This window comes from Eptatretus burgeri, chromosome 1 (assembly GCF_056783735.1).
Source record: "Eptatretus burgeri isolate ZD-2024b chromosome 1, Ebu_testis_v1, whole genome shotgun sequence".
Lineage (NCBI taxonomy): Eukaryota > Metazoa > Chordata > Myxini > Myxiniformes > Myxinidae > Eptatretus > Eptatretus burgeri.
The window spans coordinates 73018706-73039872 of NC_140961.1; the positions used below are offsets into that span (position 1 = coordinate 73018706).

Genomic DNA, 21167 nt, shown 5'->3' on the forward strand with positions numbered 1-21167 from the left:
TGCTGGTAGAACTGAACATGCTCTCAAGATGATATGCAGATATTTTGACAGCAGCCAAAATGCAGCGAAATAAAATACAGGTGCACCACAAGCTATCGCTTGGAGAGTAGTTGAAGTGCAAACATGTATCGTGCTGCTGGGCTAAAGAGTCAACAGTTATATCTCACAGATCCAAACATGCACTTTCTGAAACGTCGTCCTTGTTTTATTTTCAACAAACTTTGATAAAACTCAATATGCTCCTCAAATTACTAAAATATATATTTTCTTAACTGAATGCTGCAATGTGTATATATATATATATATATATATATATATATATATATATATATATATATATATATATATATATATATATATATATACATATATATATATATATATATATACATATTTCTGCTCTTACAAGAGCAACTTAATGCTAAAATGTTGAGTAGGGTGATAATATTCAAACAAGAACAAGCACAACACTAAAATAAACGACAGGGGTACTACATTTTTACAAAAATATTTATACTAAAATAAACTACATTGTTTTTTAGTAGAGCGCATACCTCCGCCATGTTATGCCTGATCCAATAGAACACATCAGGTCAAATAAATTTTTGAAATATCAGGCTATGTATCGTTTTTTGGCCCGATCTCTCAATGAATCACTTAAAAATTAAATAATTCTCGTATCCACATCTGGATTCGGATCTTCACGAAAATTTAATCAATTCTTCCTCGACATACACCCAACAGGTTAGATGTCAGCCAGGTCAGGTTAGATCTGTGACCTGCTACAGGTACCATGTAAACCTGTACTAACCTGTTCCATGGTCGGGTTGTCAGCGACTAAACCATCTCCCCCACCAGGTTTTCTGGTGAGGAGGGTGTTTGGATATGGACACCCAGCAGGATTAAAAACAAAACCTGTCAAAGGGCGGAGGAGCTCCTTATGAGCCAACGGCCATCCATATCTAGTGCCCAACTGTGTCTGCGAATGTCCTCCTGCAGTTGGGTTACTTTTTATTAGGAGGTTGGTGGCAGGATTTTCACTCCGGCCACCGTAGAACCCTTCATTCCGCAAAACACAAAAGCGCAAAAAATCTGGAAACCCACTCCGTGGGAGTACCTCCTGTGCAACCTTTGCAGGGCAGCTCACCGGATGACGGGATTGGGGAAAAGCCTTCCGGACCCCCAATCTTTGATCATAGGGGTCAGATAGGTAACATTCCTGGGTCAGATTGCAGGAGAGTGTGTCGGAGTGGTGTTGAGGTGTCGTCCACCAGACGGCGGTCTCCTTGGGTTAACCTGAGGTGGTCCCTTCGGGTGGGTGCCTGGAATGTACTATCCCTAAGAGAGGATGATCACCTGTCTCTGTTATCATCTGAGTTCAAGCGTTTTGACATTGGTATTGCAGCACTCTCTGAGGTTCAGAGACTGGATTGCGGGGAGATAATGGTGGGTGGTTACACCTACTATTGGTCTGGTCACTCTGATGGTCACCATACTCAGGGAGTTGCTGGAGCTGTGTCCAATAAGCTGACCCCAATGACAATTGAGGTAACACCGGTCAACGAGCGTATTATGAGACTAAGGATTCGTCACTCCTTAGGTGTAATTTCCCTGGTCTCTGTCTATGCTCCGACTGAGGCGAGTGATCTCACCGTGAAGGATGTATTCTACGCCACGCTCGAGTCTGTGGTTGATCAGTGCCCCAGACGAGATACACTTCTAGTCTTGGGGGATTTCAATGCATCGACAGGAACTGAAAGGGATGGTTATGAGACATGTGTTGGTCCCCATGGGTCAGGAACTATGAACCAGAATAGCACCAAGTTCCTTGACTTTGCAAGAAGTCACGGACTTAGGGTGGCTGGTTCATGGTTTCAGCGCCGATAAGCTCATCGCTGGACTTGGTATTCCAACACTGGCGGTGTGGCAAAGGAGATTGACCATGTCCTCGTTGATGGTCGCTAGAGGATGATCCAGAACTGCAGGGTCTACCTGAGTGCTCAGTTCCTCAATACTGACGACCGGCTTGTTGTCGCAACTCGAAAGCTGCACCATAAATCCAGGAGAATGGTACCATCTCAACCTCGGCTGGATGTTGGCAAGTTAAAGGATGAGAGGGTAGCTGAGGAGTTTGCGAACAGGCTGAGTAGACATTTGGGGGGTCTGGGTGCTTTGGGGGGTCCTGAAGAGTTGTGGAGTACCTTCAAGACCACCGTCCTTGATGTTGCCGGTGGATGTCTTGGAGCTCACCGCTGGGCAAAGAAGAATTTTGTCTCTTAAGGGACACTTGATACCATTGACCAGAGTCGCAGGGCCAGGCTGAATGGCAGAGCTGAGCTGTGCGTGCACTAAGTGTGGACAAGGAGGCCTATGTGCGAGGAATCTGTGAGGGGGTAGAGCATCACCTGTAGACAGGTGATTCTCGTCCCGCTTCCAAGGGAATTCACGCATTGCGTTCATCCAAGCCCATCCCTGGGAGCACTGCAGTTGGAGCAGAGAGTGGTAGGCTCTTGACAGAGGAGTCTGAAGTGAAGGCCCGCTGGGCCGGTTACTTTGAGCGGTTGTGCCAGGCTGATCCCCCAGCTGTCGAGTTGGACGTCAAGGGTGTTACAATCCCTGTTGCTGACCCTCGAGTCAACTGTGGTCCACCTTCGCTTGTGGAAACACGGGCTGCGGTGAACCGGTTGAAACAGGGTAAAGCTCCAGGGATCTGTAGCATCCATGCTGAACTTCTCAAGGCTGGTGGAAATGCTGCACTCGTGTCGTTGCATGCAGTTTTGTGCTCTGCCTGGAACACAGGCATCATCCCAACTGATTGGAAGAGGGGCCTTGTTGTCCCTCTCGGGAAATGGAAGGGTGATCGCCAAGACTGCAACAACTAAAGAGGGGTGACGCTACTCTGAGTGCCGGGCAAGTTCTTTGCTCGGATAATTCTTGATACGGTTCGCCACCATCTGCTTGAGCACCAGCATCCAGAGCAGTCAGGCTTTACACCAAAGAGGCCAATGATTGACCGTATCCTTGCTCTTCGGGTTCTCACCGAAAGCAGACGAGAGTTTTGGCAGGGGCTGCTTGCAGCCTATGTTGATCTCTGTAAAGCGTTCGATTCAGTGAATCGGGTTGCCCTCTGGAGGATTCTTGGTCTTCGTGGGGTGCCACCAAAACTGATCGATCTGATGTCTGAACTCTACTCTGGTACTGAGAGTGCTGTGAAGTGTGGTGGTACCATCTCTGACTTATTTCCAGTTGTTACTGGAGTTCGTCAGGGGTGTGTACTTGCCCCCACACTTTTCAGCACTTTATGGACTGGATTCTCGGGAGGATGTCAGAGAGGTCAAGCTGCGGTGCATCGTTTGGGAATGTCAAGATCTCGGACCTTGATTTCGCAGATGATGCAGTCATCTTCACGGAGACTTTAGATATCCTTTTGGGGGCCCTTGAGGTGCTGAACGAGGAGTCGGAGCCGCAGGGATTACGGGTTTCTTGGGTCAAAACTAAGATCCAGGCTTTCGGTGACATCTTGGATGCTGCTGTCCTGTCTGTGTCTGTTTGTGGTGAGGATGTTGAGGTCGTGGAGAGATTCACTTTCCTTGGCAGTGATATTCATGTCTCTGCTGGCTGTGAGTCAGAGGTCAATAGAAGTCTGGGTCGGGCCTGTCAGGTCAGGTATGGGAGCATGTGCCAGAACAGCGGGTCGCTGCGTACACTTTCCACCGGTACTCCAGGGGCCTCCGTCTGGCCATCCCCCAGGCAGATGCCAGGCCCATCCCCATCTCCTTGAGATGATGGTCAACCTGCTGCAACCATGAGGCACGTGGTCGGCCCACTGGCCTCCTCCACTCATGAGACTCCCTCGCTGAGAGAATCTGGTGAGCAGGATCAGCGTCAGGAAAACGAGCCACATGTCCATACAGCCGCAGCTGACGCTCACGGACTATGCAGGTAACAAATCTCATCCGAGTCTCTCTCAGCAACCGCTCGTTGGACACAAAATCCGACCAGCGATAGCCAAGGATTCTCCGAAGAGACCTGGTACCAAAGGAATTAAGTCTCCGTCTCAGATCCTTGGTCAAAGTCCAAGTCTCGCACCCATAGAGCAAGACTGGAAGTACCAAGGACCTGAAGACTCGGACTTTCGTCCTCCCGCACAGGTACCGGCAGCGCCACACCCCATGATCCAGTGAATCCATGACTCCCCAGGCCCGACCCAGACGTCTATTGACCTCCGGCTCACAACCTGCGGAGACATGAATATCACTGCCAAGGTAAGTGAATCTATCCACGACCTCAACATCCTCACCACAAACAGACACAGACAGGACAGCAGCATCCAAGATGTCACCGAAAGCCTGGATCTTAGTTTTGACCCAAGAAATCCGTAATCCCAACGGCTCCGACTCCTCATTCAGCACCTCGAGGGCCCCCAAGAGGATGTCTAAAGTCTCCGCAAAGATGACTGCATCATCTGCAAAATCAAGGTCCGAGATCTTGACATTGCCAAACGATGCACCGCAACTTGATCTCTCCGACATCCTCCCAAAAATCCAGTCCATACAAGTGCTGAAAAGTGTGGGTGCAAGTACACATCCCTGACGGACTCCAGTAACAACTGGAAATAAGTCAGAGATGGTACCACCACACTTCACAGCACTCTCAGTACCAGAGTAGAGTTCAGACATCAGATCGATCAGTTTCGGTGGCACCCCACGAAGACCAAGAATCCTCCAGAGGACATCCCGATTCACTGAATCGAACGCTTTACAGAGATCAACATAGGCTGCAAGCAGCCCCTGCCGAAACTCTCGTCTGCGTTCGGTGAGGACACGAAGTGCAAGGATACGGTCAATCGTTGACCTCTTTGGTGTAAAGCCTGACTGCTCTGGACGCTGGTGCTCAAGCAGATGGTGGCGAACCCTATCAAGAATTATCCGAGCAAAGACCTTGACCTGACTGGGTCGGGCCTGTGGAGTCATGGATTCACTGGATCATAGGGTGTGGCGCTGCCAATACCTGTGCGGGAGGACGAAAGTCCGAGTCTTCAGGTCCTTGGTGCTTCCAGTCTTGCTCTATGGATATGACCAAGGATCTGAGACGGAGACTTAATTCCTTTGGTACCAGGTCTCTTCGGAGAATCCCTGGCTATCGCTGGTCGGATTTTGTGTCCAACGAGCGGTTGCTGAGAGAGACTCGGATGAGATTTGTTACCTGCATAGTCCGTGGGCGTCAGTTGCGACTGTATGGACATGTGGCTCGTTTTCCTGACGCTGATCCTGCTCACCAGATTCTCTCAACGAGGGAGTCTCGTGAGTGGAGGAGGCCAATGGGCTAATCACGTGCCTCGTGGTTGCAAGCAGGTTGACCGGCATCTCAAGGAGATGGGGATGGGCCTGGCATCTGCCTGGTGGATGGCCAGACGGAGGCCCCTGGAGTACCGGTGGAAAGTGGATGCAGCGATGCGCTGTTCAGGCACATGCTCCCATACCTGACCTGACACCCAACATGTCCACCAAGTTTCATCCGAATCCGTTCACAACATTTTGAGATATCGTGCTATATATCGCTTTTAGCACCATCTCTGAATGGTGAAGAATCACTTAAAAAGTTTGAGTAGCCGGATCCAGATCCGAATCTTCACCAAAATCTAAATCAGGTCGTCCTTGTCACACACACACAACCTGCCCACAAAATTTTGTCTGGATCCGTCTGCAACTTTTTGAGATATCCTGCACACAAACAAACAGACAGAAGGGTGAAAACATAACCTCCTTCCACATTTGGTGGTGTCGGTAACAAGAAATGATAAAAAGAAAAATCAGCCATAAAAATTGCTCAAAATGAAATATTTAAGACCCCATATGGCCAAACTTAGGCCTTTGTTTCCTGTGAGCCAACGAATCCTCATATTCATTGGGTACAAAAAAAAGAACAAAAAAACATCGCTCGAGATACTATGAGAAAAAAAACTTCTATATCATTTAAAACACCCTGTTAACAGACGACAAATAATTTCAGCCCCATTTTCCTCAGCATGATTGCATACAAGCTTGGCAAACAGATGCAAGATGCTAACCCATATGTCACCAATTTTATGGAGAAAACATCCGCACAGAACTAACAATGTGTTCTGGCCAAGCTGCAGTGCATTCGACCAGATTCTGGTGCTTACCACCCACAATGAATTGGGACACCAGCACAAAAATATCAATTCAGTCTCACTCATCGTCCTCTCAGCCACCTCAGGCACCATTCAGGGGAAAGGCTCCTTTCTGAAGGTGTCAAGAGTGATTAGACTGTACAACTCCTTTCTCCATCAGACGATAACGTATACATCTGGGAAGCACGTTTATACCTGGGATACCTCATTTACATTCACTAAATAATAGCCCGCTGCAAGGACCAGTGCTGGCTCCAACATCATGCGCGCGCGCGCGCGCACACACACACACACACACACACACACACACACACACACACACACACACACACACACACACACACACACACACACACACACACACACACACACACACACACACACACACACACACACACACACACACACACACACACAGTATGGATAAACAGTAGTCATCCCAGGTGATTTGGCCTTAGAATGAACAAGTGACCATTTCAAATAAAACACATGAACAGTTACACGGCCTCTGTGTTTGTGCGCAATCTTATTTTATTTTTATTGTTTGTGCGCAAAACATATCTAATTTTGTCCGTGCCAACATTTCTGGACATGGGTACTTGATGGCTTTACATTTTGTGGACACAGACGACATTTGCCAACCGTGCACCACACCGAACACAGACTTTGCCAAACTTTGGATATTTTCCGTACTCGCACCGTGCCCATGATGCAAAAATGTTTTTAGATGTATAACCAACATACAAACAAACAGGACGATTAAAACCACAAAAACAACACAAGTGAAACCCGACAGAATACACGGAACCCGAGCAACCCAAAAGGAAACACGGAACCCACAGAACCCGACACATGACACATGACACACACACAATGCTGGTCCACTCATTATAGTTGCTTCTTTTTCTTTCTTTTTTCGTTGTTGTGATGGGTCATTCTGAATGATTATGGGGGTGCAATCCTGCTATACTTTACACTTAAAAAATAAACTGTCGCCTTGGTGTTTTACAGCAGGATATTTAATCAATACGTATAACGGGATGCTTCGCTGGGGATCCATCTGCTAGCAGATGTTAAACATCCAATAGTGTCTTTTGAAAAGAATCAGTAATTGTCACCAGCACCCAGTGGCCAAATTATAAATTCCTGCCATAACCGATGGGGGCAATTTCATTTGCAGTACAGCTGCACCCCCAGAAATGACAATGAGCAGCAGGTGTTGCACATGGATGTATGAAGGAATTATGGCTTTTAAAACTTTTTCTTTAAAAAGGAAACATTTTCTCACCTATATTTATATGTACAATTATTTTTTTATAGCAGGTGTTCTCAAGTGCTGCAATGAATAATTTGAAGCTCTTCAGGAAAATCTCAGACTTGATGTGGACTGCAAAATATCTCCTTACAAAGTTTCCACTTTGTGAAGAAAATGCCGAGGAAGCAAAACAGAACACCTACAGTAGGACATGAAGACGCTTGTGGATGAATCCCTGCCCAAAGAAGGTTTCAATAACATATCTTCAAGGACGATTCATGCATTACCTTGACAGTTTAAAAAAAAAATGCACAGTCATTTATTATTTATCCTGAATGCATTTCAACATTACTCAACAACATTTTCCTCTTTGCAGCTCGTCCTGGTTATGTAATTATAACACATAGTCCAATTAACTTTAAAAGGATTATCATCCTTCCTGGGCTTGTTTAAAGAAACAATGAAGTGTGGATCCATTCCCAAGGCTTTTAAAGCTAATAGATGTTAACCTGACCATTCTGATGTTACCTCCTTCTCGGCTCAATGTTCATGGAGCCTCATGAGGACACGAGTGTTAAACAGTGAAGCGGAAAGCCTTCACTCAACCGATACAAGCAACAAATTTGGTGAGAGCAACTCTAAAACAGTTATCCTAAAGTAATACAATTAAGCTAGTCTGTGGGAGGGTTGGGGGGGGAGAGCAGAAAGTGCATGAAAAGACTTACAATGATGAAAGCCAAAAAATGAAAGAGGGGTGATGGATGCAGCAAAGGAGGGAAGTGAACAGGAGATACGGAAAAAAAGATCAGAGAAATGACATAGACAGAAATGGTTAGAGTTAGATAGCATACTTCAATGGCATCCTTGAACTCCTCCTCCAGTGGGACCATTTCTCCATCACCGGAAGTTAGTTGTAAGGTTTCCCGGGAAGGGTTGTAAAATATTTCCTCTGCTGGTGCCTACAAAGAAATTGCATCAAAAGAAGACCATAAATGAATAAATCGTTATTTGCAAAGTATCCTTCTGCATCAACCAACATGCAAAAGAGGCATCAGCAAGCAAGCAGGAAATGACAAGGTTCCACAACCAACACATTAATAAAGAGGATGTTTCGATCGGCCCTGTTTTACGATGGAAGTGCGTCAATGCAGCCACAAGAGATCGCTCTTGTAATTTAAGATGGATGAGACCCAGAGGATGCAAAGTATGCAAAACAAATGAATTATCAAAAGACAGGGATGGGGCAAAAATACCTTTGTTTGGGTTGTAGGTGGGGCTTTTAAGTTCATGACCATTGCATAATACAAATTAATGATCTTCTTCGTTCATATGTAGCACAAGGCTGCGGGGTGACATCATTGGCTGGGAGCACGGCTGTGCCGCTGATGAAATGCCCTCTGCTGGTTAGGGCAGGAATTTGGAATTTGGCCATTGTGCCGGCGATGGCTCACCTCCTCTTCACGAAGGACACCACGGGATCTTAATCATCCACCAACAAATTCTGGCAGAAGGAATGCCGAGCTTAACGTCCATCCGAGAGACGGCACACACATTGATGAATCACCCTGCCTGTGAAACACCGGGATGACAGTTTATAGCCGAGTCAGGATTCAAACCCAGGCGAGACAGCTCCGTGACTAGTGAGCATACCTTTCGTCCGTCCTGTAAGCCCAACCTTAATGATGACGACAGTAAAAAATAATAAAATTACAATCGAAATGTTCAACAATTATTTCATAAGCAGTTTTTATATTTAAATGAGTTGCTCATATCAATATTTGTATTGTGGGATAAAGATTGTATTCACCATTCACATACGGCAAAAAGCTTGGATGAAAGGGGGATGTCAAAGGAGTGGGGGGGGGGGGCGGAAGGGAGGGTCAATCAGATTCAGCAAAGCCAAAACCCCAACATTGACTGAAAGAAAGTGGAAGATGCAATAAATCGTTAAGAAAGTCAAGGTATTCTTCTTCTTCTTCTTCTTCTGGGGGTGCAGCCGTGCCACTGATGCAATGGCCCCTATCGGTGAGGGAAAGAATTTGGAATTTGTTTTGGGTGCCTGATAAAACCTGCCGACTTGTCAAGGCCAAAGTGGGATCTTTAACGTCCACCAACTAATGCTGGCAGATGGGACAACCACATTTTTTTAGATCCTCGTGGAGGATCTCTAAGTCTTACGTTGTTGTTGTTGTTCATCTTCTTCTTGTGGACTTTTTTTGTTTCACAGCCAACAGTTTTCATCGAAACTTCCTGAAACTCGGCATATATATGTAAAAATACCCTGCGCAGACAGTAACCATCTCCGATTTTGAAAATTCCTCCTAGAAAAAAGTTATGACGTCAAAATATCTCCGCTAATGGCAATCGCCGAAAAAATAATCTCAAACTAGGCAAGCTTTTTGAATTCTGTTTGTGGGAATCGAACAGGGCATTAGCAGAGATGAATTACCGCACATATGATACATCACTATAACGTCATATCAATTTTTATGACGTCATTCCTATTTTTTGACATTTTTTGTTTCACAACCAAGAGTTTTTATCGGATCTTCGTGAAACTTGGCATGTATATGCAGAAAGCCCACGCGCAGGCAGTAACCATCTCCGATTTTGGAAATTCTTCCTAGAAAAGAAGTTGACGTCATAATATCGCCGCAAATGGAAATCGCCTATACCATTATCTCCGAAACTAGGCAAGCTGTTTGAATTTTGTTTGCGGGAATCAAGCCGGGCATTAGCACAGATAATTTATCGCAAACCTGATACATCACAATGACGTCATATTCGTTTTTATGACGTCATCATTAGGCGTACGGGGATCTTAGCTCATTTGAGCTTGTTTATACAACATCTAAGGCTCATAATGGAGCTGCTACTCACACATCTCACACAGTCGACACACAACACAGGACTATTAGACAAGACAAACATATCCACTGACTTTGAGGGAAGTGCTGTCATTTCCAGGGAAATAGAGTACCAGCAACATCACAACAATGACACTGCATTTCTCATCGCACTCACTGGGGAATTTCCTCCTCCCCACAAATGCCAACCGATGGGGGATTGATTGTCCGTGCTCTTATCCTCTTAAATGCTGAATGGTAAGCGAGGAAGCAGCACGTACCACTATTAAAGTCTTTGGTATGACTCGGCTGGGGTTTGAACCACCGACCTTCAGAGTTGGAGCGGATGCCCTAACCATTACACCACCCTGTTTAACATCCATCCGAGGAACAGCACACACATTTGTGGCTCACCCTGCCTGCGAGACACCAGGATGACAGCTTATAGTTGGACCGAGAGTCAAACCTACACAAGACGGCTCAGAGGAGGGTGTGCATACCTCGAGGCCATCCTGCTAGGCCAAATGCAAGATATTGGGCATTGGTTGAAAAGTAATAAAATATAGGACCTACATAATGCAAGAGGCAGTTTTGGAGCAAGTTACAAATGGTGGTTGTACATACAGGACTTAAGCAGTAAATACAAATGTAAAATGTAAAATGTAAAATTTTACAAAATGTAAAAAGCTAATTAAATATTATTTGCATTCACAGACACATCATTTGTAGATTGAAGGAGGTGGTGTTAACATTGTACAATAATTTCAGCCAATCAAATGGGATACAGTGTTGGGCTTTTAATTTATCTACAAAATCTCAAAGCACTATAAAAGTGCAAGAAAACTTAATAGAAAAAAAAAAGAAATCACAAAACACCTGCACAAGATACGATTTATTTTTTACAAAGAAAATTGTGGCAGTCGTAGCTCATACTTGTATAATTTTGCATTCATCAGGTGTTTAAATCTTTTTAGAGGCTATATTGAATGATTAATCACGATTATTAATTATTGGTGGTGTTAACATTGTACAATAATTTCAGCCAATCAAATGGGATACAGTGTTGGGCTTTTAATTTATCTACAAAATCCCAAAGCACTATAAAAGTGCAAGAAAACTTAATAGAAAAAAAAAAGAAATCACAAAACACCTGCACAAGATACGATTTATTTTTTACAAAGAAAATTGTGGCAGTCGTAGCTCATACTTGTATAATTTTGCATTCATCAGGTGTTTAAATCTTTTTAGAGGCTATATTGAATGATTAATCACGATTATTAATTATTACGTTACACAGGTATCTCGATTGTTCTCAGCATTGGATGCAGTTATCGGTGGTATCAAACATCGGTGCAACGTCCACGTCAGTGCAGCTATCACCGAACTCGACTGACTCAATCTGTGAACTTTCCAACCCGAATTTCTCCCAATGGCAAATCCTCCTTTCTGGACTTGGTGATGACAAACTTCCTTGCAAATATCTCCTGCTCTTCCTCTGCTCCAAATGGTTCATCTAATCATACACTCGTGAAAGTTAACATCTTTATGGCTATTCTCAGAGCTGCCTCAGAGCCGGAGAGTCTGGCAGTTCACTTAAGCAAATTGGCAGGGACTGCAAGCAGCCATCTCTATTCAGGGCTCGTCTCCCATATCAACTGTTCGTGATAATAACTCAGCCTGGGAATTCTCCCACACAAACTTGCTCTCTATTATGCACAGATCCATCCCATCTCATCTTCAGTTCTCCTACCCTTTCAATCCAGACAAATCTCATTTACTCACTCTCCCTCACACCCTGAAAGGACCATATGGCAAACCCTTCTATCAACTTTCTCAATGGTCCTCTTGAAGAAGTTCAGTCATTCAAACTCCTTGGTCACACAATCAGCCATGATATTTCTTGGGCAAACCACATTAAAAAGTTGGCCTCCAAAGCCAGCCAGTCGCTGGATTTTTGTACAGTCTGCGTTTGTGTTGTACAAAGTCCTTCCTTGGCATACCTGAACTGCTATACACCTATAAGTGCCTGAACTGCTATTCACCTACAAGTGCTATACACCTTCATCCGCAACTTGGAGTACTGCTCTCATCTCTGGGATGGTGCCCCTGCCTCATCTTGTTCAGCATAAAACATTGGAAACCAAGGCCTTCAAAATTATTGGAATCTTGCATGATGAAACTGAGACTATGGGCCTATCACTCTCCAATTGCAGACAGGTCGATGGCCTCTGTTTACTGCTGCCTCCTGCCTAGTCTTACACCCGCTGTTCTTTCCGTGCTTTGTCCTCCACTCCCCCACCCACCTCCCCCACCCCCTCCCCTAGGTTTCTGCAGGGCACACACGGTCCACCATCAATCCCCTTCTGGTGAAACTCCCAAAATCCAGAATCACTGCTCACCTCCACTCATTTGTTCATCTTTTTCCCCACCTGCAGAGCCAACTCCCACATTCTTGTCAATCTCATTCATCAAGACAGCTGTTCACCACCATCTCAGATCATCTCCCATCCAAAACCAAAACCTTTTCTTCCCCTGTAACCCCCCACCACCTTCTCCTTGCAAATTTTCAGTTTTTCTTTCCTGAGAGTTTGGTGATGTATCCTTCTTGTCCAACACATGCATCATTCCCTACCCCTCATTCCCAAGTCTCCCAATTTTGTCCTTCAACCCTGCTGTTGGTGCTTCATCTTTATATATCTCTATGTCTCTCCTTTTGCTCTGTTGCATCCTGATCCATTCAGTGTCCCAGCTCATCCATGAGCCTTGCCTCTGTATTAAAAAAATAAAATAAAATATCTGATGACCCACATCCACCCCCTTCAACCGCCACCCCCCCCCTCAAACAAAATAATCATCATCTCTATCTGCGATTTTGATACCCCATCTGTGATGCATCTCTTCCCCACCCACTAAAAGGATATTGGATTGGATTGGATCGGCATTGTGGTTCGTGCGATGAAAGCTATGCTTAGTTTAATGGAGGGTGGCTAGACTCATGGATTGAGGACTGCTCTCTTCTCTGGGCTGACGTGATGAATGGGGGACATGATGAGCTTATTGGCCTCCTTTGGTGTCAATATTTCCGTATAAATCTACAAAAACAGATGCATAGCACCGTGAACCTTGAAAGAAGGCCATCTTATGAGACGAGGCCTTTGTCAATAAGTTGTTGGCTGAGATAAATGATTGGCTTATCTTCGGGGTGCAGCCCACCACATCAATGACTTGTCTGGCATCAGTGCATGGCAATATATTGCTTTCTTCTGAATGACCTTTGGAATACGTCACACAACTGATTGGAATCGGCAGTCATGGTTTCAGCAGCAACATCATGTTTAGCCCTGTCCATCTGCACTCTATTTTTAGAACAAGCATACGAGTATAACCCATCTTCTGCATTGTACTCTCAAGGGACTTATTTCCTGAACAACAAGGAGCCGGTTAACCTTCATCAATGTTAAATGAACCTCTTCGGGTTTTGTCTCATTTTCTTTCCATTTCAGCTTGATTCCATGGACCGAGCAGCACTGCAAAAACAATCAAAACTAGAACGGGCACTCAGTAGAGCGCATACCTTCGCCAACACTACATTTTGCCCCCCCCCCAGAAACCGTTGATTGTGAGGGTATTTAATCCCATACCACATCTGCCATCTCATATGCGTTATGATGGCTTAAAAACATAAAATTTTCTGCTGTTTGACACCGATTCACATACATCGTACAATTTCTGTATGAACTCCCTGACCTTTTTGGGTGTCGCTGTCAAGTCAATCTGATGACAACTGGTCACATTATAAGAAATAAGTTCAGTGACACCCCCCCACCCTCTCAATGCTTTAAACTCACCAATAGAGTCACTGTCAAATATTACACATCACAGGATAGGGAATTGAATTCTAAACATTTTGAATCTACTTACATGCAAATTGTATAAGAATTGACCGCGTTATGATAATAAAGGTCGTTGACCCCCCTGACCTTTGACCCAAACCGTGAACAAAGGTAATGACGTCATTGTGTCATATCGTATATCACAAGATTGGGCATTGAATTCACAACATTTTGGCATTGGTTGCATGCAAATTGGATAAAAATCGACCGCACTATGGCAAAATGACGATTTTGACCTTTTCATGACCTCGACCTTGACCTTTGTACTCTTAATTTTGTAATTGGTATTAGAGTGTGGGGAACAGAACAGTCAACATTTTGGTGTTGGTTTCATGCAAATCGGATAAGAATTGACCGTGTTATGACTAAAACCGCACATTTTGCAATGTCGTGACCCCCCCCCCCCGACCTTTGACTCCCAACCGCTAATAAGGGTTATTACGTCATTGTGTCATGTCACATATCACAAGGTGGGGCATTGAATTCTGAACATTTTGGCATTAGTTGCATGCAAATTGGATACAAATTGACCGCGCTATGGTAAAAAGACGATTTTGACCTTTTCATGACCTTGACCTTTGAGCCGATCGCTCCCAAAATCTAATCAAATGGTCTTCGGATAATAACCAATCATCCAACCAAATTTGCTGCGATTCAGTTCAATACTTTTGGAGTTATGTGAATAGCAAACAAACAAACAAACACACATATTCACAAATAAATAAATAAATACACAGCGATCAAAACATAACCTTCGCAACAAAGTTTGCGAAGGTACCAAAAGCTTATTCAGATTGCAAGCATCCTCCAGGTAAGCAAGATGGCCTGTCCAGCGGGGTCCACCGAGAGAGGGACATCAGTGAGATCTTGTGAAAAAAAACAAATAAAACAATTTGCTGTAAAACGTACTACCATGCAAACCATGAATGGGTTAACATGGACCTCAGGAGTTTGGGAAGTGGTGGGAAGTGTGGGGGGACACACACAGGAAAGTTATAATTAAAGATGCATTCTTCTTCTCCTTTATAAAGGGTGAGGCCAAATGGTACCAAACTTATGCCCTGCCTTGAACACACACGTCTCCACTTTCCTCTGTCCTCAGCTCAGAGACGTCAACAAGTCACCTGAGCAAAGTCTCAAGTCAAGTTTCACGTCATGATGTCATAATCACAGACCTTGGTTACGTGAAAGCCTTTAATACTCAAAAGGTTTCGAGACGAGTCATGAGCTGGTTGTTTAAATGAACTTGATGATTTTTTTTGAGCACGTGTACTCTGTAGAATAAATGACATGGGGAAAATAAAAATGATAACTTGTGCCATTTTACACGTCACACCAAAAGGACTCGTCCCACATCCCAAATGCAACCGGAATGAGTATCGGCTTAGTGGTACTGTGTGAGTTAGAGTTAGTGCAGTGCAAAGATTAGATTAGAAACGAAACGTGTTAGAACATCCAATGGAAAAGAAAACTTTCTCCTGTGGGTGAGTTTTGAGGTGACGTATAAAATTTGATGTTGTGGATGAGCCATCTGAACTTTTGACGCCAAACGTTTCACATACAGCACCCCTTTTATTCAATACACCTTCAAAATGTTTATAAGCAAGTAAGATCACGCTCGGAATCCCCGCCATACTACCGATAGTGAAGTGAAGTGTGCATGCACAAAGAGTCGCAGCAAGCTACGCAGTGACGCTCAGTCTCAACAGTGTCATGGTGAGAACGTCCACTCAAAGAACAAATCATTGTGTGTGTGTGTGTGTGTGTGTGTGTGTGTGTGTGTGTGTGTGTGTGTGTGTGTGTGTGTGTGTGTGTGTGTGTGTGTGTGTGTGTGTGTGTGTTATTAGTTAGCCATAAAACGCATAGACTTTAAAAAAAAAATATGTACGCCGTGGCATTGTTGTACGTGTGATGTTTTGATCAGCTCTTTAAGGAGATACCTCAAGGATGTAGAATCCATGTAATGACATCGGATTGCTTTTCTTCGTAATATACCTTCTTTTACTCCACGAGACACATGTATGTGCGATCGGAGACTCGGAGACTCAGCGGAACTTTGGGCGCTGTATAACTAATACCTTTTCTAAGCTTGGATCGATCTATTTACCGAGTTTGTGATCCCTCTCGCGTGTGACTCCAGCAGTCTTTGTCGTTACCTCCTTTGTTGGTGGAAGGGGGTTATGTTTTCACCCCTGTTTGTTTCTCTGTCTGTGTGAAGAATATCTCAAAACGTTGTTGACAGATTCTGATGAAATTTCGTGGGCAGGTTCGGTGTGTGACAAGGACAAAGATTAGATTTTGGTGAAGATCCGGATCCAGATACGAGAATTTTTAAAGTGATCCTTCACCATTGAAAGATAGGGCCAAAAAGGATATATAGCACGATATCTCAAAAAGTTGTGGATGGATTCGGACAAAACATGGACATGTTGGGTGTGCGACGAGGAAGAATTGATTCAATTTTGGTGAAGATCCGGATCCAGATTTGAGAATTTTAGAATTTTAAAAGTGATTCTTCACCGTTGAGAGATTGGGCCAAAAACAATATATAGCATGACGAGCCGGGAGGCGACGATGGTTCGCGGGCATTATTGAACAATGCCACGATAGGTACAATTGAGTTAGTGGAAGCTTTTGAGGAAGCCCTAGCGTAAAAACCTATCTCTTACGTCAAAATTGACCAAATCAAATCGGATTTTTAATATGTTGTACTTATGGACATTACGCACAGCTTCTAGGAAATGAAATTGCGAGAAAAAAAATCGAGAGGAAAAATAAAATAAAATAATAAAAAGTTCAAGTGGGCGTGGCTCCGCCCACAATGGGGCGTGGGTCACCCCTCAAACGAAAAGACACAATGAGACCATGATATGTAGCTTGTGTCCAAGTTTCATCAAGATCGCATCAAACGTCACGGAGCTATGCTCTGGAGAGAGTCACAAACACACACACAGACACAACAAAAATAGTGGTCACTGCTGGTGCCCATGAACCAATATCTCAAAAATGTATTGAGTCTGACATGTTCAACTGAATTAGGCATTGCATGTAGGAGGTATGCGCTCTACCGAGTGCCCTTCCAGTTCATAAATATAATCACATCCTACCAAACATCAAATGATAATTATTAGTCGCAAACACATCACTGAGATGTATTAATTTTTATATAGTGTTAATTCATTCATCATCATCATTGTCAACAAGCTCAAGTCTCAAAATTTGCAACTCAAGTCCAAGTCCAAATCCAAAGCCAGTTGCCCACTGCGCATCCTCCATCGTGCAAAGTCCTTCCATGGCACACCTGAGCTCCGAACCACGTACAAAGCTTTCATCCGCAGCCTCATGACATACCAGCCCTCTGGGCTGGTGCTCTCACCTCTCACCATTCTCGGCTTCACGCTGTGGAAACCAAGGCATTTAGGTTCATTGGTATCTCCTGCGATGAGGCTAAGTCTTTGGATCTCTCACTGCAGGCAGGTCGGTGATCTTTCTGTCTTCTACCGTTTCTTCTCTGGCCTCGTCCCCCCTGCTCTGTCTGTGATATGTCCCCCCTATATTTCCGCAGGGCACTTAAGGTCCACCAGCAACCCCCTTCTGTTAATCTGTCACCCTTCCGAGGTCAGCAAAATGAGTATCAGCTTACTGGTAACAGGGGCACTGCATCAGTGACACAGCCATGCTTCCAGAAATGATGCAACCAGCAGCCACAGGCTGCATAAGAAACAACTGTCCCCACAATCCTCCTGACCCAGTTGTTCTCACAGACCAGTAACCTCTATTGTTGCCTCCTTCTCAGTGCCACTGTCTCAGGACCATAAACGTAGGCCGGTGTTATAATACCAAATGCATTACAAGACTAAATTTTTACTATTAACACTTTTATTGAAGATGGCAATATCTTTTGTAAAATATGTAAATTGGCAAATTAACATGCAAGATGGGCAGATTGGGTTCGTTGTGAAGGGCTTGCAAAGTGAATTTGCAAGGCGGACTCACTCGGCCAATCTTGTCAGGCAGTTTTCGCCATGGTCCTGTGTTTTTAAACACCGATTCACGTTAAATTAAAACAGAAAATGTGGGGACCCTTACAACCCCTACCTGCCGGCGGCACGTCAATTATGGGAGACACACAACCGTAGCAGTATGCTGCCTAGAAGTTTGTTCCTCCACATTTCTCCGTCCTCTCTTGTATGCCAACTCCATCATGATCAGGCATGATGAGTTGAATGGCCACCACCTGTGTCTGATTTCCTTGTATCATTGTGCCCCTGTTTACAACTCCCCTTTGCCCACCCCCCTCTCCCCCAAACCCCTCTCGTGTACCGTTTTACTTTTTTTTAGAATCACAATTCCACGTCAACATTAAACTACCCTCATAAATAATCTTGGACCTCAAATAATTATCCACATAATTACAATCTATCTATAATTCCAGCAATGTGTGTGTGTGTGTGTGTGTGTGTGTGTGTGTGTGTGTGTGTGTGTGTGTGTGTGTGTGTGTGTGTGTGTGTGTGTGTGTGTGTGTGACCGCTGTTTCTCAACAACCTCTGGTCCGATCTAATTGAAACTTGCCAGATATATTGCTCGGGACCCGAGGATGTGCCTTTTCAAGGTTTGATATTAATCGGACAAGTGCTTCCCAAGTTATGGCCATTTATTTACCAAACCAATGACAAGACACGTTGTTGCGTGGGCGTGGCCGATGGGGAAGGGAAGCTCAGCCGCATTCGCCATTACGGGTTACAACGTACGGACTTCCGGAGAGTGATGACTTCGTGTATTCTAATAATTTCTCGATTTCTTATGCGCATTTATAGATAAACACAATGGCCCAAGTTATGATCGTTTTCATATTAGACGGTGTATAAATTTCGGGAACATCAGTGTGCTGGTATGCTCCGAACCAGGAAGTAAATTTTTTCTCTCTCTTCTCTTCTTTTTGTTTTTCCTTGCTACGACATTGCTAATGGTGGTGGGTTACTAACCATTGCTAATGCTAATGCTAACTAACCATTGCTAATGGTGGAGATAATGGTGGGTGGTTACACCTACTATTGGTCTGGTCGCTCTGATGGTTACCATACCCAAGGAGTTGCTGTAGCTGTGTCCAATAAGCTGACCCCAATGATAATTGAGGTAACACCGGTCAACGAGCGTATCATGAGATTAAGGATTCGTCACTCCTTAGGTGTCATTTCCCTGGTCTCTATTTATGCTCCGACTGAGGCGAGTGATCTTACCGTGAAGGATGCATTCTACGCCACACTCGAATCTGTGGTTGATCAGTGCCCCAGACGAGATACACTTCTAGTCTTGGGGGATTTCAATGCATCGACTGGAACTGATAGGGATGGTTATGAGGTGTGTGTTGGTCCCCATGGGTCAGGAACTATGAACCAGAATAGCACTAAGTTCCTTGACTTTGCAAGAAGTCATGGACTTAGGGTGGCTGGTTCATGGTTTCAGCGCCCGCAAGCTCATCGCTGGAGTTGGTATTCCAACGCTGGCGGTGTGGCAAAGGAGATTGACCATGTCCTCATTGACGGTCGTTGGAGGATGATCCAGAACTGCAGGGTCTACCGGAGTGCTCAGTTCCTCAATACTGACCACAGGCTTGTTGTAGCAACTCTAAAGCTGCACCTTAAATCCTGGAGAATGGTACCATCCCAGCCTAGGCTGGATGTTGCCAAGCTCAGGGATGAGAGAGTAGCTGAGGAGTTTGCGAACAGGCTGAGTGGACACTTGGGGGGTCTGGGTGCTTTGGGGGGTCCTGAAGAGTTGTGGAGCACCTTCAAGACCACCATCCTTGATGTTGCCGGTGGATGCCTTGGAGTTCACCGCAGGGCAAAGAAGAATTTTGTCTCTCAAGGGACACTGGATACCATTGACCAGAGTCGCAGGGCCAGGCTGAATGGCAGAGCTGAGCTGTTCAGGGAGCTGGGCGTAAAACTGTACGTGCACTGAGGGTGGACAAGGAGGCCTATGTGCGAGGAATCTGTGAGGGGGTAGAGCATCACCTGTGGACAGGTGATTCTCGTCCCGCTACAGGGAATTCGCGCATTACGTTCATCCAAGCCCATCCCTCGGAGCACTGCAGTTCGAGCAGAGAGTGGTAGGCTCTTGACAGAGGAGTCTGAAGTGAAGGCCCGCTGGGCCGGTTACTTTGAGCGGTTGTACCAGGCTGATCCCCCAGCTGTTGAGTTGGACGTCAAGGGTGTTACAATCCCTGTTGCTGACCCTCGAATCAACTGTGGTCCACCATCGCTTGTGGAAACACGGGCTGCGGTGAACCAGTTGAAACGGGGCAAAGCTCCAGGGATCTGTGGCATCCATGCTGAACTTCTCTCAAGGCTGGTGGAAATGCTGCACTCGCGTCGTTGCATGCAGTTTTGTGCTCTGCCTGGAACACAGGCATCATCCCAACTGACTGGAAGAGGGGCCTTGTTGTCCCTCTCTGGAAAGGAAGGGTGATCGCCAAGACTGCAACAACTACCGAGGGGTGACGCTGCTCTCAGTGCCCGGCAAGGTCTTTGCTCGGATAATTCTTGATAGGGTTCGCCACCATCTGCTTGAGCACCAGCGTCCAGAGCAGTCAGGCTTTACACCAAAGAGGTCAACGATTGACCGTATCCTTGCAGTTCTTGTCCTCACTGAACGCAGACGAGTTTCGGCAGGGGCTGCTTGCAGCCTATGTTGATCTCTGTAAAGCATTCGATTCAGTGAATCGGGATGTCCTCTGGAGGATTCTTGGTCACTGCCACCAAAACTGATCGATCTGATGTCTGAACTCTACTCTGGTACTGAGAGTGCTGTGAAGTGTGGTGGTACCGCCTCTGACTTATTTCCAGTTGTTACTGGAGTTCGTCAGGGATGTGTACTTGCCCCCACACTTTTCAGCACTTGTATGGACTGGATTTTTGGGAGGATGTCGGAGAGATCAGGATTGCGGTGCATCGTTTGGCAATGTCAAGATCTCGGACCTTGATTTTGCAGATGATGCAGTCATCTTTGCGGAGACT

The 21167-nt window shown here is 45.1% G+C and overlaps 1 protein-coding gene across 3 annotated transcripts in view; it reads right to left on the reverse strand.

The window, feature by feature from the left end:
- ZFYVE27 (zinc finger FYVE-type containing 27) overlaps positions 1 to 21167 on the reverse strand; it is a 141288-nt gene that overhangs the window by 71819 nt on the left and 48302 nt on the right. For all 3 annotated transcript variants that reach the window (XM_085888072.1, XM_085888078.1, XM_085888087.1), the window contains exon 7: positions 8261 to 8368. In XM_085888072.1, the coding sequence (XP_085744198.1) occupies positions 8261 to 8368 (108 nt within the window). The remainder of the gene's footprint in view (positions 1 to 8260; positions 8369 to 21167) is intronic.